At 37.7% G+C, this 12,907-nt stretch overlaps 1 protein-coding gene across 3 annotated transcripts in view; it reads right to left on the bottom strand.

The window, feature by feature from the left end:
* MEIKIN (meiotic kinetochore factor) overlaps positions 1-6,040 on the bottom strand; it is a 78,315-nt gene extending 72,275 nt beyond the window's left edge. For 2 of the 3 annotated variants that reach the window (XM_058737035.1, XM_058737044.1), the window contains exons 1-4: positions 5,687-6,039; positions 5,455-5,542; positions 4,996-5,083; positions 3,296-3,356 (exon numbers count right to left, since the gene is read on the bottom strand). In XM_058737035.1, the coding sequence (XP_058593018.1) occupies positions 3,296-3,356; positions 4,996-5,083; positions 5,455-5,542; positions 5,687-5,819 (370 nt within the window). In that variant the 5' untranslated portion in view covers positions 5,820-6,039. Of the gene's footprint in view, positions 1-3,295; positions 3,357-4,995; positions 5,084-5,454; positions 5,543-5,686 lie in introns of all 3 variants that reach the window. The other variant, XM_058737053.1, reaches the window with a different exon arrangement.
* Positions 6,041-12,907: the final 6,867 nt, after the last annotated feature.

Genomic DNA, 12,907 nt, shown 5'->3' with positions numbered 1-12,907 from the left:
GAATGCAGAGAAAAGGGAACCCTTTTGCACTGTTGGTGGGAATGCAAACTGGTGCAGCCACTCTGGAAAACAGTATGGATGTTCCTCAAAAAATTAAAAATACAACTACCCTACAATCCAGCAATTGCACTACTAGGTTATCCAAAGGATACAAAAATGCTGATTCAAAGGGGCACATGCACCCCCGTGTTTATAGCAGTGCTATCAACAATAACCATTTTGTGGAAAGAGCCCAAATGTCCATTGAATGATGAATGGATAAAAAAGATGTGGTATATATATATATATATATATATATATATATATATATATATAATGGAATACTACTTGGTGATCAAAAAGAATGAAATCTTGCCATTTGCAATAACATGGATGGAACTAGAGTGTATTATGCTAAATAAAATAAGTCAATCAGAGAAAGAAATAGCATATGATTTCACTTATGTAGAATTTAAGAAACACAACAAATGAACATATGGGAAGGGAAGGAAAATAAGATAAAAACAGAGAGGGAAGCAAACCATAAGACACTCTTAAATACAGAGAACAAACTGAGGGTTGCTGGAGGGGAGGGTGGGTGAATGGGCTAAATGGGTGATGGAAATTAAGGAGGGCACTTGTTGGGATAAGCAGCGGGTGTTCTATGTAAGCGATCAATCACTGGGTTCTGCATCTGAAACTGATACTACACTGTATGTTAACTAACTTCAATTTAAATAAATAAATTTTAAAAAAGGATACAACCAGTTGTAAATTAGAGACTATTTTCTATTTCCTTATATCTTTCACACATCAACTTTATAAATCTAGTAACCAAGGACATTTATTGTGTATTTAAACTACAATTTTACAAAATAATAATTATGGTTAGTTTATTTTCTCTAAACAGAGTATAAAACTCATTCAACAAGCATTTGAAATTATATGATGTCCCAAATATGGGATAGGAACATAAAAGGTAGTGCTTATTCTCAACAGCTTTGGATCCAAGAGTAACAAAAGCAATTATACTGCTGTTTTAAGTCCTGATAGAAGTATACAAAAAGTGCCACAGAACTTCCAAGAAAAAACAACTCATATACAAAGAAGAGGGGTCAGGAGAGGCTTCCCGGTAGAGACAGCACCGCAAATTTTTTTTTTCTTGAAGAATAAGTAGAAATTAACCAGGCAAAGAAGCAAGACGTAAGGAAAAGCATTTGTTGAGCAGCTCCCTTGCTCTTTTGCACTATATTCTAGAAAATATTTCTGTATTCTATTTTCTAGCTAGCTAAGTTGATTTTGAGCTGAATTCATTTCAATATTAGGCTCAATTACTGAGTTTTTAAATTTGATGATATTTTTAGTTTCCAAGGACCATTAATTTTTTAAAATAGGACTGTTATATTATGGATCCAGGGGCCTCTTGTCTTTAAAGAGATATTTAGTTTTTCTCTAGTTCTTCAGGCGTTACTCTGTTTGCTTGATTTGTTGCCTCTCTTCTGTGTCACTGGTTTTATTCAAAGGTTTGGGTGTTCCTAGTTGTCTGTTGATATCTCTGCTTGAAAATATGTATTTTTACAGCAGTGTGTATAAATTCTGAAACAGTAGCCTAGCTCTGGAGATTTCTTAGAAGTGTAATGAGACATGCTGAGAACCCATGTTCTACATGGTGATGTCCTCCTGCAGTTTCAGGTATTGTAGGTAAAATGGGGCACTATTTTAATTGTCTGGCTAGTGTACACACTAGAAGGCTCCTTTATCAGAATTTCCACTTCAGAGAGCCATACTACATCTTTATCCTGGGGTTAACAAGCATAATCTATCTCTTTTACCTTTTTCTCCCTCTGCTATCCTTGTGGTAATCTGGATTTACTACAGACTCTCTTCTGCTTCTCACCCCAGTCCCAGCATTGATAATTAAGAACTAAACCCTCAGTTCACTTTCCTTAGGAGTAGTTCTCAGGGTTTATCCTGGCAGCATGCATTGTCAGCTGCCAATGTTTCCAAAATAAGCAAAGGATGAGGCAGAGGAACCAGGTCACATAGTGGCAAAATGCAGTGCTTAATCTATCACCTTGACAATTCCTTCAGGGTCCTTTTTATTATAGGGTTTTTTTTTTGTTTTTGTTTGTTTTGTTTTGTTTTGTTTTGCATTTATTCACCAACTATTTGGATGTCTCTAGAGCTCTTATCTCTGTAGTGGTTTTTCTCTGCTCTTCAAATATTCTCAAATATTCAGCAATCTGATCTCATCTGCTTTTAAGAATTCCTCAGTATTTCTGGTGTGCTGATGGCATCCTTTCTTGTATTCAAAAATAACTTCAATTACACCAATATGTAGATGGCTCATAAATTTCTATCAGCAATCATCCATATCCAACTTGCCTATTTGGCATTCTACTTAGTCATCTTAAAAGCACCCATAACCTAATATATTAAAAACATAACTTATGACCTTTCCCTCAAACGAGATTTTTTTTCAGTAAATGGCACCACCTTGTATCCAGTTATGCAAGCCAGAAACAGGTGTCATCTTTGATACTTCCATCTCCTTCATTCTTCATTTGCCAAATTCTGTCAGTTTCGTTTCCTAAAATAGTCATGAGCTATGCTCACTTCTTTCCATTTTCAATGTCATCCTTTAGTACAAAGTGCCATCATTTCTCCCCTAAAATACTGTAATAACCTCCTATCTGGTCTATTTGCATCCATTCATGCTTCTTTCCATACTGTAGCCAAGATGATCATATATCTTCCTAAGTAAAAGACTCCAGTGGCTTCCTGCTGCTCCAAATATAAACAGCCATATCTTTGACATGGCCTACAAGGCTCGGCAAGGCCTCTGTGTGTGTTCAACCTTGTCTTAATATTGCATTTACCCCTCCTTTCTGAACGACAACCACACTGGACTTCTTTCAGTTCATTGAACACGTAAGGCTTAATCCCATGTTACGGTCTTTGCTATTCCCTCTGCCTGGGTGGCTCTTAACTCACCTCTTTGCATAGCTAATTTCTCCTTTTCTTCCAAACTCAATTCAATTGCTGTTCCTTCATAGAAGCTTTCCCTAATCTCTCCAGCTAAACTCAATTTGTTACATTCAAATCAATCTCTTTTGTAGCATTTATAACAATTTTAATTTCCTGGTGTGTACTTGAAAGCTATGAGGATGAGGTCCATTGCACAGGCAGACGGATTCACCTTGGACTAGGAGAAAGATACCTCTTCCACTAAGATGGGAAGATGAAGCAAAAATACAAATGGATGCTTATGTTCAGAAGAAAGAAAGTTGAGAGAGCTCGTATCTGGCAGTCTTACCTGATACTAGCTCACTACTCGATGAACTACTGTCAACCTGGAGGTCATCAGTCATTGACTCCTAAGTGAAATAAGAATTAAAGGTATAGCACAAACTATGAGACTGAATATTTTTATATTTTATTATATCACATTGATTTGGTTACTTTGAAACGAAAAACTGAACTTTGTGTATCAGCTTCATATGTATAATAGATTCTTTCAGTTTCCTGACCACAGATGTAATCTGATATTTAATATTAAATCTAAAAATAAATACTGAAATATAATAATGTGGGCACATCTACAGAGTCAGCAATATACTAGTTAACTAACTACTGTAGGTTAAACCAGCACCTAGAAAGTGAACATTCTTCTGACCACCTAGGTAAGAAAAGTTTTTCTTTCTCTAGATAGGAAGGCAAAATAAATCAAAAGACTGATAAGTCTAAATAAAATACGAGAAATACAACTAAAGGCAAACAAATATAAAAGTATTTGTTATATATGTGTATAAAAGTGTAACTACCTTCAACATATAATGAATAAGCATTTCACCAAAAAAGAAACACAGATAGCCAATAAAATAAAAGTATCAATTTTACTAGTATTCAGAGAAATGGAAAATCTTATAACATGTTACTTTTCATCTATCAAATATATGTGTTTTCAAATTATCAGATAAAATGGTGCCAACTGCCCAACATGAATTAAAAATGATTCAACCCTTGACCCACTGCAAAATTTTTTATCTTAGAGTGACAATTTGAGGGTACACAAAAAACTTCTGTGGTAGAATGCCCACTGATATCTAAAATGGCAAAACCTTGGAAACAATTTCAATCCTCCAACCACAGGAAAAAGTCATACAAATTATAGTATAAGACAAAGCACTATGCAGACACCAAAAATCATATTTTTAGAGACCACTTAATGTTAGAGGAATATACAATCAGGCAACAACTTTTAAATTTAAAAAAAGGCACAGAAAAAAAGGAATGTAGAAAAAATATATAAAAAGTAGAAGAAACTTTTTAAACACTTTTTTTTGGCATAGTCTGGATCATCTACAACGAACACTTAACAGTGTTAAAATCTGGGGTAAAATCCTTTAAAAAAATGCCTTTGTTGAAACTGCCCACCCCCAAAACACATGTTTTAGAGATATATGTAAGCTAAAGCACTGGAACATGACTATTTAATGCTAATGGTAGATGAGTCACAAGCAATTTTTAAAATCCGAGTTTCTCCAAACTACTGCTATGTATCTTTAAAATACTGTACAGAATCCATATTAAGTACAGTAGGTCAAGAAATTATATAATATACTAATGGTAACGAACACTGTTTCTAGTTGTTAATGGAAAGTCAAATAAGAAAACATGAAAATGACTTTGAAATGCTTTTAAGTGCTCCTCAACATAAGGGAGTTACTAAGAAAAACTTACATATACCTGTTTCATAGAAAATTACTCAGTAATGGGCATTTCTCAAATTTTTGTCAAGGGAAATTAAAAATAAAAAATGTGGCTATGAATCCACCAGAATCAGAAATTCAAGGCCCTGTCTAAAGAGAAAACACCAACGTTTATAAAAATGCAACGAAGCCATGTATTCTCTATTGAACAAAGACTATACTACATTTTAATCTACAGGCGCATCAGTTACCGCTGGTCTCTGCTGTTAAGTATACCCAAGGTCCGTAAGAGAAATATACATACACTCAATGGAGCAAACTTCTCATCCCAGGGCTCTTCACTAGTGCTATTTCCACGCAGGCTTTTCTGTCCTGTAACTCTTAACTGAGTGCTAACAAACAAACAACGCAATTAGTTTGCACGGTCTGGGCTTGGCTTTCCACGGCTCTGTTCATACTGTTCAGAATCTGAAAGGCCATGTGGGGACGCCATTAAGAAAAAGACCCCAGTGGGTTAATTGTACCAATACCCAACTGATGGTGTGAATGCTTTCTGAAGATTTGAGCTCACTTGCTTTTAGGTAACTTGGCAAAACTGCTCTTTAAAAAATTCTGGGCCTATGTTGTGGGAGGAGCGAAATCACAGTATTCCACCTATTTTCTTCGTTGACTCTCGGAAGGATAAGTTGGCTATTGGCAGAAAATGAGGATGAAAATTTTGAGGGGAGCCAGAGGCATGAGCTTGGCACAAGTGGCTACGCACCTCGGCGGCCTAGAGCGGCTAACTCCCCGCCCACTCCACTCGGCTCTCTCTGAGATCTTCGGCAAATAGGGCGCTTCTCCTTTCAGGCCTAAGAGAGGGTGGCATATTTCAGGGAGAAGCCCCAGGCCCGTTTGCCGGCCTCGGGTTTCCCTGGGCCGAGGCCTAGCCGCCCCCGCCCTTCACCTTTGCCAACCCCGAGTGCCGCTCCACAGGCTTGCCCACCCGGGCTTACAGTGCGCAGAGTGCCTTCTGTCTGGACCTGGAGGGGCCTCCGCCTTCACGGTGGGGCCTAGCTCCGGCGTCGGGGTTAGGTTGAGCCTCTGGCCAGCCCGCTTCTTGCGGGTATACACCCGTAGCGACCACATTGCCACCCTACCCCCCAAGGCCTTAGGGGCCTCTTGGCCCTCCACAGCCTCTCTCGTCGCCTTCCGGAGGAAGCAAGCTAGGGTCTGAGTGCTTCAGCGTCCACGCACAGAAACTGCCTGCGGAGCAGTATGACAAGAGCTGGGCGGAGAAAAGCCAACAGCCCACGGAACCAACTGCTACACTGCACTGACTGGAGCAGCCCGCCTCGCTCCCGCCTTTTTTTTTTTTTTTTTTTTTTTTTTTTTTAATCTCGTCCAAGCCATGCGCTGGCTTCTGGGAAACGGAGTGACGTGAAGGCCGCCCCGCCCCCCTGGAGGTGCGGCGTCCGGGTATTTGGCGGTAGACCCGCATGGTTGCAGGTCCAGTGGCGCTGGCTGTCTCATCTCACGCTTGAAGGGAAGCTTATGGGAAAAAGCCTTTTAATCTTCCTGGTGGTTGCAACCTTTGCTTTTTATTTTTCCCTTAATGTGTTGAGCTCATCACCTGCGTGCTACCGATGGCTTAGCCCATCTCATTATAAACATTGCATTAATGCCTCAGTAATATTTTAGGTCTCCGAACATAGGGAGTCTTGGTGGGGTGCGGAGTGCGGTGGTCAGCCTGACTCAGTGCAGGGAAAGTCAGACAGCAACCAAAGCACATTACCAGCAGAGAATATCCTCCTGAGCAATCAACTTCAGTTCCGGGGCCACCAGTTTACTGGGGAGCCATGGCATTTGAGAGTTAGCATTCAAAGACCTTGCTTCCAGGAGATTTCTTCTTAAGGATAAGAAGAATCCCTTTGCCCCATCCAGGAGCTATCTCCTGGACGTCTGGGCAGCTTTATGGTCAAGGTAGAGAATTTCTTACCTCTTAGTGTCCTGGGGCTCAGCTTGTTTGCTCTGCCTCATTGCAGGAACATAGGAATGACTTCCCTCTCTCCATACATCCTGGTTGAACCACCTGGCTGCATCTGATAAGCATATTGTGCATATAATAACCATCTTCATATTTTTAAAATGACATTTCACAACATTAAAAAATGCGTTTGTAGATATAAAATTCAAAAACTCAAAGACTTGTGATGTTCCAATATTGTATGTGTGACTATAGCACACATATAGCCACAATGTTTTCCTAATTAAATTTCTCTGAACTTTTTAAAATTTAAAATTTTCTCATAGAAAGTCACAACAATCGATTTAATATACAATTAATTATTAAAACTTAGTTTTATAAAGAACAGAAGGTAGGAATTCCTACCTAGTTAGATATAGTGCTTTGAGTCACTGAATCAATACTTACTTAGCATCTTAGTCTGTGTTAGGCATTCTGGTAGGTCCTGGGGATACAGAAGTGTGTTAGAAATGGTCCTTCAGTCTAGGATCTCAAAGTCTTGTTGCAATACAAAGCAATTATCATATTTCAACCTCCTTTCTTTAGTCACATCCATAACATGCTGACAAGCAGTCTCTAGTTTACAAGTCAGGTCTCCAGGCTCTCCTCTCTCTGGAGGCTGTTGTGAAAAAAACTCGGAGTTCTTAAATGACTTGTGGGAGGTATGGATCCTTCCATGCCTTACACCTAGAAAGGGAAGAAACAATGAAAAAGGAAAAGAGCTTAAAGCAAAAGCTGATCTGTGCTTTGGTGTCCCTATTCCTTAATTGTCTTGCTATACTGATCTCCATTTACTGAAATGCCATCAAGTAAAGGTTTATGGAAGTTAATGCATAGGGTTTCAAAACTGGAAATAACCTTTGGAATGATTTCTCGAGCCAAAAGGGGTCCTTGAAGATGATCTAATTTACCCCTCATTTTGCAGCTGAGGAAACTACAGGTTAGGCAGGCTCGTTATGACAGATGATTGGCATAGGTGGCATGAGTCTCCTGGCATTTGGCTAGTGTGCTTGTCATGGCCCTGTTCTTCCTAACACATGGCTGGGAAAGGGGTCGGGGGAGCAAGGAAAGGAGTTTGAAGCCCTCAGTAGCAAGGGGATGAAAGATACTATAGACACACTTGGTCTGTTTAAAAAAATTTTTTTTAATGTTTTATTTATTTTTGAGAGAGAGTGAGAGAGAGAGAGAAAGAGCAAGCGAGCAAACAGGTGAGGGGCAGAGAGAGAGGGAGACGCAGAATCCAAAGCAGGTTCCAGGCTCTGAGCTGTCAGCACAGAGCCTGACGTGGGGCTCAAACTCACAAACTGTGAGATCATGACCTGAGCCTAAGTCAGACACTTAACTGACTGAGCCACCTATGTGCCCTACACACTTGGTCTGTTTAAAGCTTCACCCAGTGCCAGCCTATAAAAGGGAAGGAGATGTGTCCCATACAAAAGGATGGGCAGAGACGTCTCAATTCAATTATCTCTCTGTATCTCCTCATTCTATCCCCAGATACACAAATGCCAGTGCAAGCATTCATCAAGTTAAATTGAACTTCTCCCGTTTCCCTTTGTACTCCTCCCATATCTAGACTCAGAATTCTGCTAGCAGTGTTTCAGTTCACACGATGGGTCACACGATGGGTTTGACTAGGTTTGGAACAGTTATGGAGAAACTAACTTCCATGATAAAACAAATTCCAAATTTTGAAGAGATTTCTGAAGGAAGTTTTTGTTGTTGTTTTGCTTTGTTTTAAGTAGCTCTTTTGTGGGTTTAGCATTCCCTGGAGCCCAGAGGCAATCCTCTGTTTTCTTTTGGAGTGACTCACTGAGCAGTTCTGTTTGTGTTACTAACCACAATTTTCAGGGTCTAACTGGAAACCAGTTTATTTCTGCTTACTTGACCAGACTGTACAAAACCACAGTGACAGAGGAAATGTATCTTCAGGTGTTGTGATCTTAATGCTATGCAACACATGAAAAACAGCCAAGGGGATTTTTCATTCTGTGGCTATTTCTTGAGCATCCTGTATGGGCTAGTCCTTCTGCACTGGGGCTATAACCTCAAGCAACTCACAGCGTGAGTGGGAGTGGGGCAGAGGGAATCTTCTCAGATAAAAGGATAACTGAACTGTTCTAAGAGCTGCGTGGTGGCTGTTAGCAGAGCTATTAAAGGCTATGGCATTCCATGACAGTGGGACCATATGTGCCACATGGAGGCACAGAAAAGCATGATGCTTTTAGGGCACTACATAAAGTAGTTGATATGACTGGAACCAAGGCTCCAATGGAGGAAGCGCAGGAGTAGAGATGCTATGCCTTGTGTGCTGAACCAGGGAGTCTGAACTTTATCCTGGAAACTGGGAAGTCATGGAAGGAATATTAAGCAGGAGAGTGGCATGACCAGATTTTCAATTTAGAAAGATCACACTGACTAAAATGTGGATGGTGACATTTAAAGAAGCTGGGGTAGAAACAGGAAAACTAATTAAGAAAGAACAGTAATATTCCAGACAAGAGATGAGAATGGCCTGAACTATACTAATAGCCATTAGAATGGAGGAATAGACAATAGCAAATATACAGAGAAGGCAGAATCTGCATAACTTTAGGCATGGCAGAATGTACCATCTTAAGAAAGTATAACCATTATCTTGTATATGGGTAAAAAACATGGAAATACTGTTTCAGGGGCATCACAATGGAAAGTTTGAATACAGTTGTTCTTTTAAAAGCATAAAAATGGTTTAAATTCAGTACACATTTAAATCCAGGACACACTTGGTAACAGAAAATGCACAAAGAAAAGGAGCACCTCAGGGGTGGGGGAGGACTGTAAATCTTTGGAGTTTGGGGACACTTATGGAGAGTGCAGAGTATGCTGACTAGTGGTAAAGTTTGATATAATGTTTACCATAAGCTCTATGATCAATGATTACTAATATACTAACATCAGGGGACTATGCTATATAAATATATAAAATAGTAATTATAACCAACTTTGAGAAACGAAAAAATCTTTATTTTTTACAAAAGTTTTCATAAATGCATTTTATATTTGATAGGCATGCTATTATAACAAAGCAACTAAAAAGATAATTACAGTTAAGATACTTGTATGCATATTTAAAAGGTAATATTTTAATTTCCTCAAGTTTTAAAAATTTAATGTAGAATAAGCAATTCTTCAAAAAATACCCCTTTTCCCCACCCCGTGCAATTGTTGCAGTGACTTACAAGGAAAATTAATCAGTCAAATGAAATGTCTAAAAGCCACCATCACCTCATCAGGACCTTTTCAGTTTGGGACAAGGTTTAGAATTGCTTATATTCCAGGTATTTATCTATTGCCTCTGGGTTATAACCATTCATTGTTCTAACTCAAGAATTTCTCATTTAGGGCTTTGTCCTCACTTGAATGCTAATCCCATTCTTAACTGCAGTTAATTGTAGAATCACAGAAAGGACTGTGCAGCATACTTGAGAGACAATTCAAATTATCAGGATCATTTTCTTTTCATGTTTATGCTTCCTTAAAATAAAAAAAAAAACAGGCAAAAAAATATAGCAACTTAGCCCAACATATAATTTATCAATTTTATATATGATTATTCATTCTTTTTTTCTCCTGAGATATTAAGCAAGTTTGTAAGTAGTCTGTTTTCATGCAAAAAATACAGTTTTCCATTGTTTACATTCATCTCATAGTATTTTGTATCCTAAATAACTATATCACCTTTGTGCTTTACACATTTGGAAAATGAAGAATAATCCATTTTCTTTACTGCAGAAAAAATAAAAGATTATCAGTTCTTTGATGGGTAATACAACCTAATTAAGTGCAAACTTCGAGTTGCTAAAACATTACCTGACTATAAAAATTGCAGTGGAAAGTTCTATTTTCCTCATGCTTGCAGTTTTAATCAAATGTAGAATGAAAGGTTAACTTGCTCATATGAGGGAGACATAGTATGTTTATTCCTTGAACTTCTGAGTCTGTGAGTCCCTAATAAATGTGGAACTAGGCCTCCATGCCACACCTGGTCAGAGTTTCCTCTCTCACCTGGGGGGAATCATAATACAATATAAAGATGTCTTTTATGGCAAAAGAAAAAAAAAGGTGTATATTCTATTTGAAAATATACACAGGATTGGCTTCTAAAATGTGAAAATTACTAATTTATATTCCTAATTACATTAATAATGTACATTTGAATGAAAAACAGATAAAAGGCCAAACATTTAGGAACATGACTTTTTAAAAAATAATTCATCTGTTATGCCTCTAGACTTCTGTCGGATTTGATGTCCACTACAAATGTGAACATCTTAAGTACATAGCCTTTTCCTATATTGGTTAAAGAGAAATACAAAAATTTCCCCCCCAAAATAAAGTTGGGGAATCTGAAGCAAGAGGGATTTTCCATTAACACATCTTGTTTTATTTCTTCTTTATTCAAAAATTCAGTGGAGTTAAACAGAGGAATAGATAAATGTACCTGCAGTATATTTAGGGCCCACTGTTTACTTTTCTCAGCACATTTGCTGTAACCTATTTATTGGCCCAAATGTGATGCTTTACATACAGATCAGGAAGGCCAGAAGAAACACAAGATCTTTAAAGTGAGAAAAACAAGAGATCTTTACCTGTCCATAATCAATCATATCTAACTACTATGAGGTAAAAATACAACCAAAATAAGTGTTACATTATTTGCTTATGTTATATTGTCCAAAATCCTCCTGAAAGTAAGAGACAACTGAAATTTTTTTGAGTGGAAGGACAATGGGAATCAGCTTCGTTTTCTTCAACATGTGACGCTACTTGCCTTATTTTAAAAGAGTATGAATATCTAATTCAGATAATGATTTTCTCTTTTAGTCAAACATTAAATATAAAAAATTAATGCTATGTAGATATGGCCTTGGAAATTTTTAGAATTTATTTATTCAGAAATGCCTTTAAGAAGGAATATGCATGGAACTAACTCATATACTAAAAGTCGGATTTGTAAGTGTAAGTAGAGGATCTGCGGACAGAAATATGCCAAAGGAATGTGTAAAGAATTGGATAAACGCATCAGATGAAGGTGTGATCCACTTTTGCCAATGCTGAAATATAAGTGTATATAATCACTGATACAGATTCATCCAGTAGGCCCATGTGATGATGCAGTTTTTTAACCAATAGCATTTATTTACAGCTTGGATTTGCTCCAGGGGAAAGGAACTTCTGGACTGTGAATGCTTTCCCCATGTCTGCTTTCAGAGTCCTGTCTCTATAGAAGAAAACACTTGCCTAGGGATGGTTCCTTCTTCAGAAACACAGTCTGTAGCTTGGAACCTAACTGCTGTCCATGCTGGGTTTTAATTATAAGAAATTGTTGGTACTCAGGTGCAAGGAGTATCTAAATACATAATGCACAAAAGGAGGTTTCCCTGGTTAAGCTTAAAAGCATTTAAAGATTTTTTGAATGGAATTATGCCCTATGAGATATTCATCTATGATGGATTTAAAAACTTTCATAGCGGTGTTTTGAAGAGGTTCTTCAAAATTAAGTTGTTGAAAAACTGTTTTCTTTGGAAATAACATCCCTTCCTCCCCTTGTTCAGGATTACAGCCATATTTGGTTTCCCAGGCCTGGCCTGGACATACTATGAATGGGAGGCCTGAAGAGCCCAGCAAGGAATATAGGTACATTAATTGCTGTCTATCTTGAGAAATAATTCTGGGTTTCTTTGCCCAAGTCTTCCCCAAAGGTCCATTCATTGTAGAGTCAACAGACATCTTTTAGAATTCATGTGGTAAGAAGTCCATGGATATACACATTTTATCCTTGAAGTAGTTGTACATTTGTCTCTAAGTAGTTCCTGAATATTTTAATGAGCTTAATAAATGAGAAAATATGTTGAAAGATCTTTGTAAAATGTTATATAAATATAACATGTTTCAATAATATCTGAAATCGCATTTTTCATGCATAAAAGTAAAAATGACAGGGAAAACTTGTTCACATCAATAAGAATTGTCATGTATAAAGAATCTGAATTTATGTAGAATGTGCATTATATCTTGTTTTAGCATGATTCTGTACACCTAATTTTAATTTTTTAAGTCTGATTTAACTGTGATTTTGACAATCAGTTACTAATGAGGTAGTCCACATTGCTTAGATATTTGCTATATCAGGTTACTATTCCACAAATAATGAAGTACAGTATATCAG

This window comes from Neofelis nebulosa, chromosome 1 (assembly GCF_028018385.1).
Source record: "Neofelis nebulosa isolate mNeoNeb1 chromosome 1, mNeoNeb1.pri, whole genome shotgun sequence".
NCBI classification, from domain to species: domain Eukaryota; kingdom Metazoa; phylum Chordata; class Mammalia; order Carnivora; family Felidae; genus Neofelis; species Neofelis nebulosa.
Note: the sequence above shows the minus strand (reverse complement) of the source record. Positions and strands in the feature narration are given on the sequence as shown.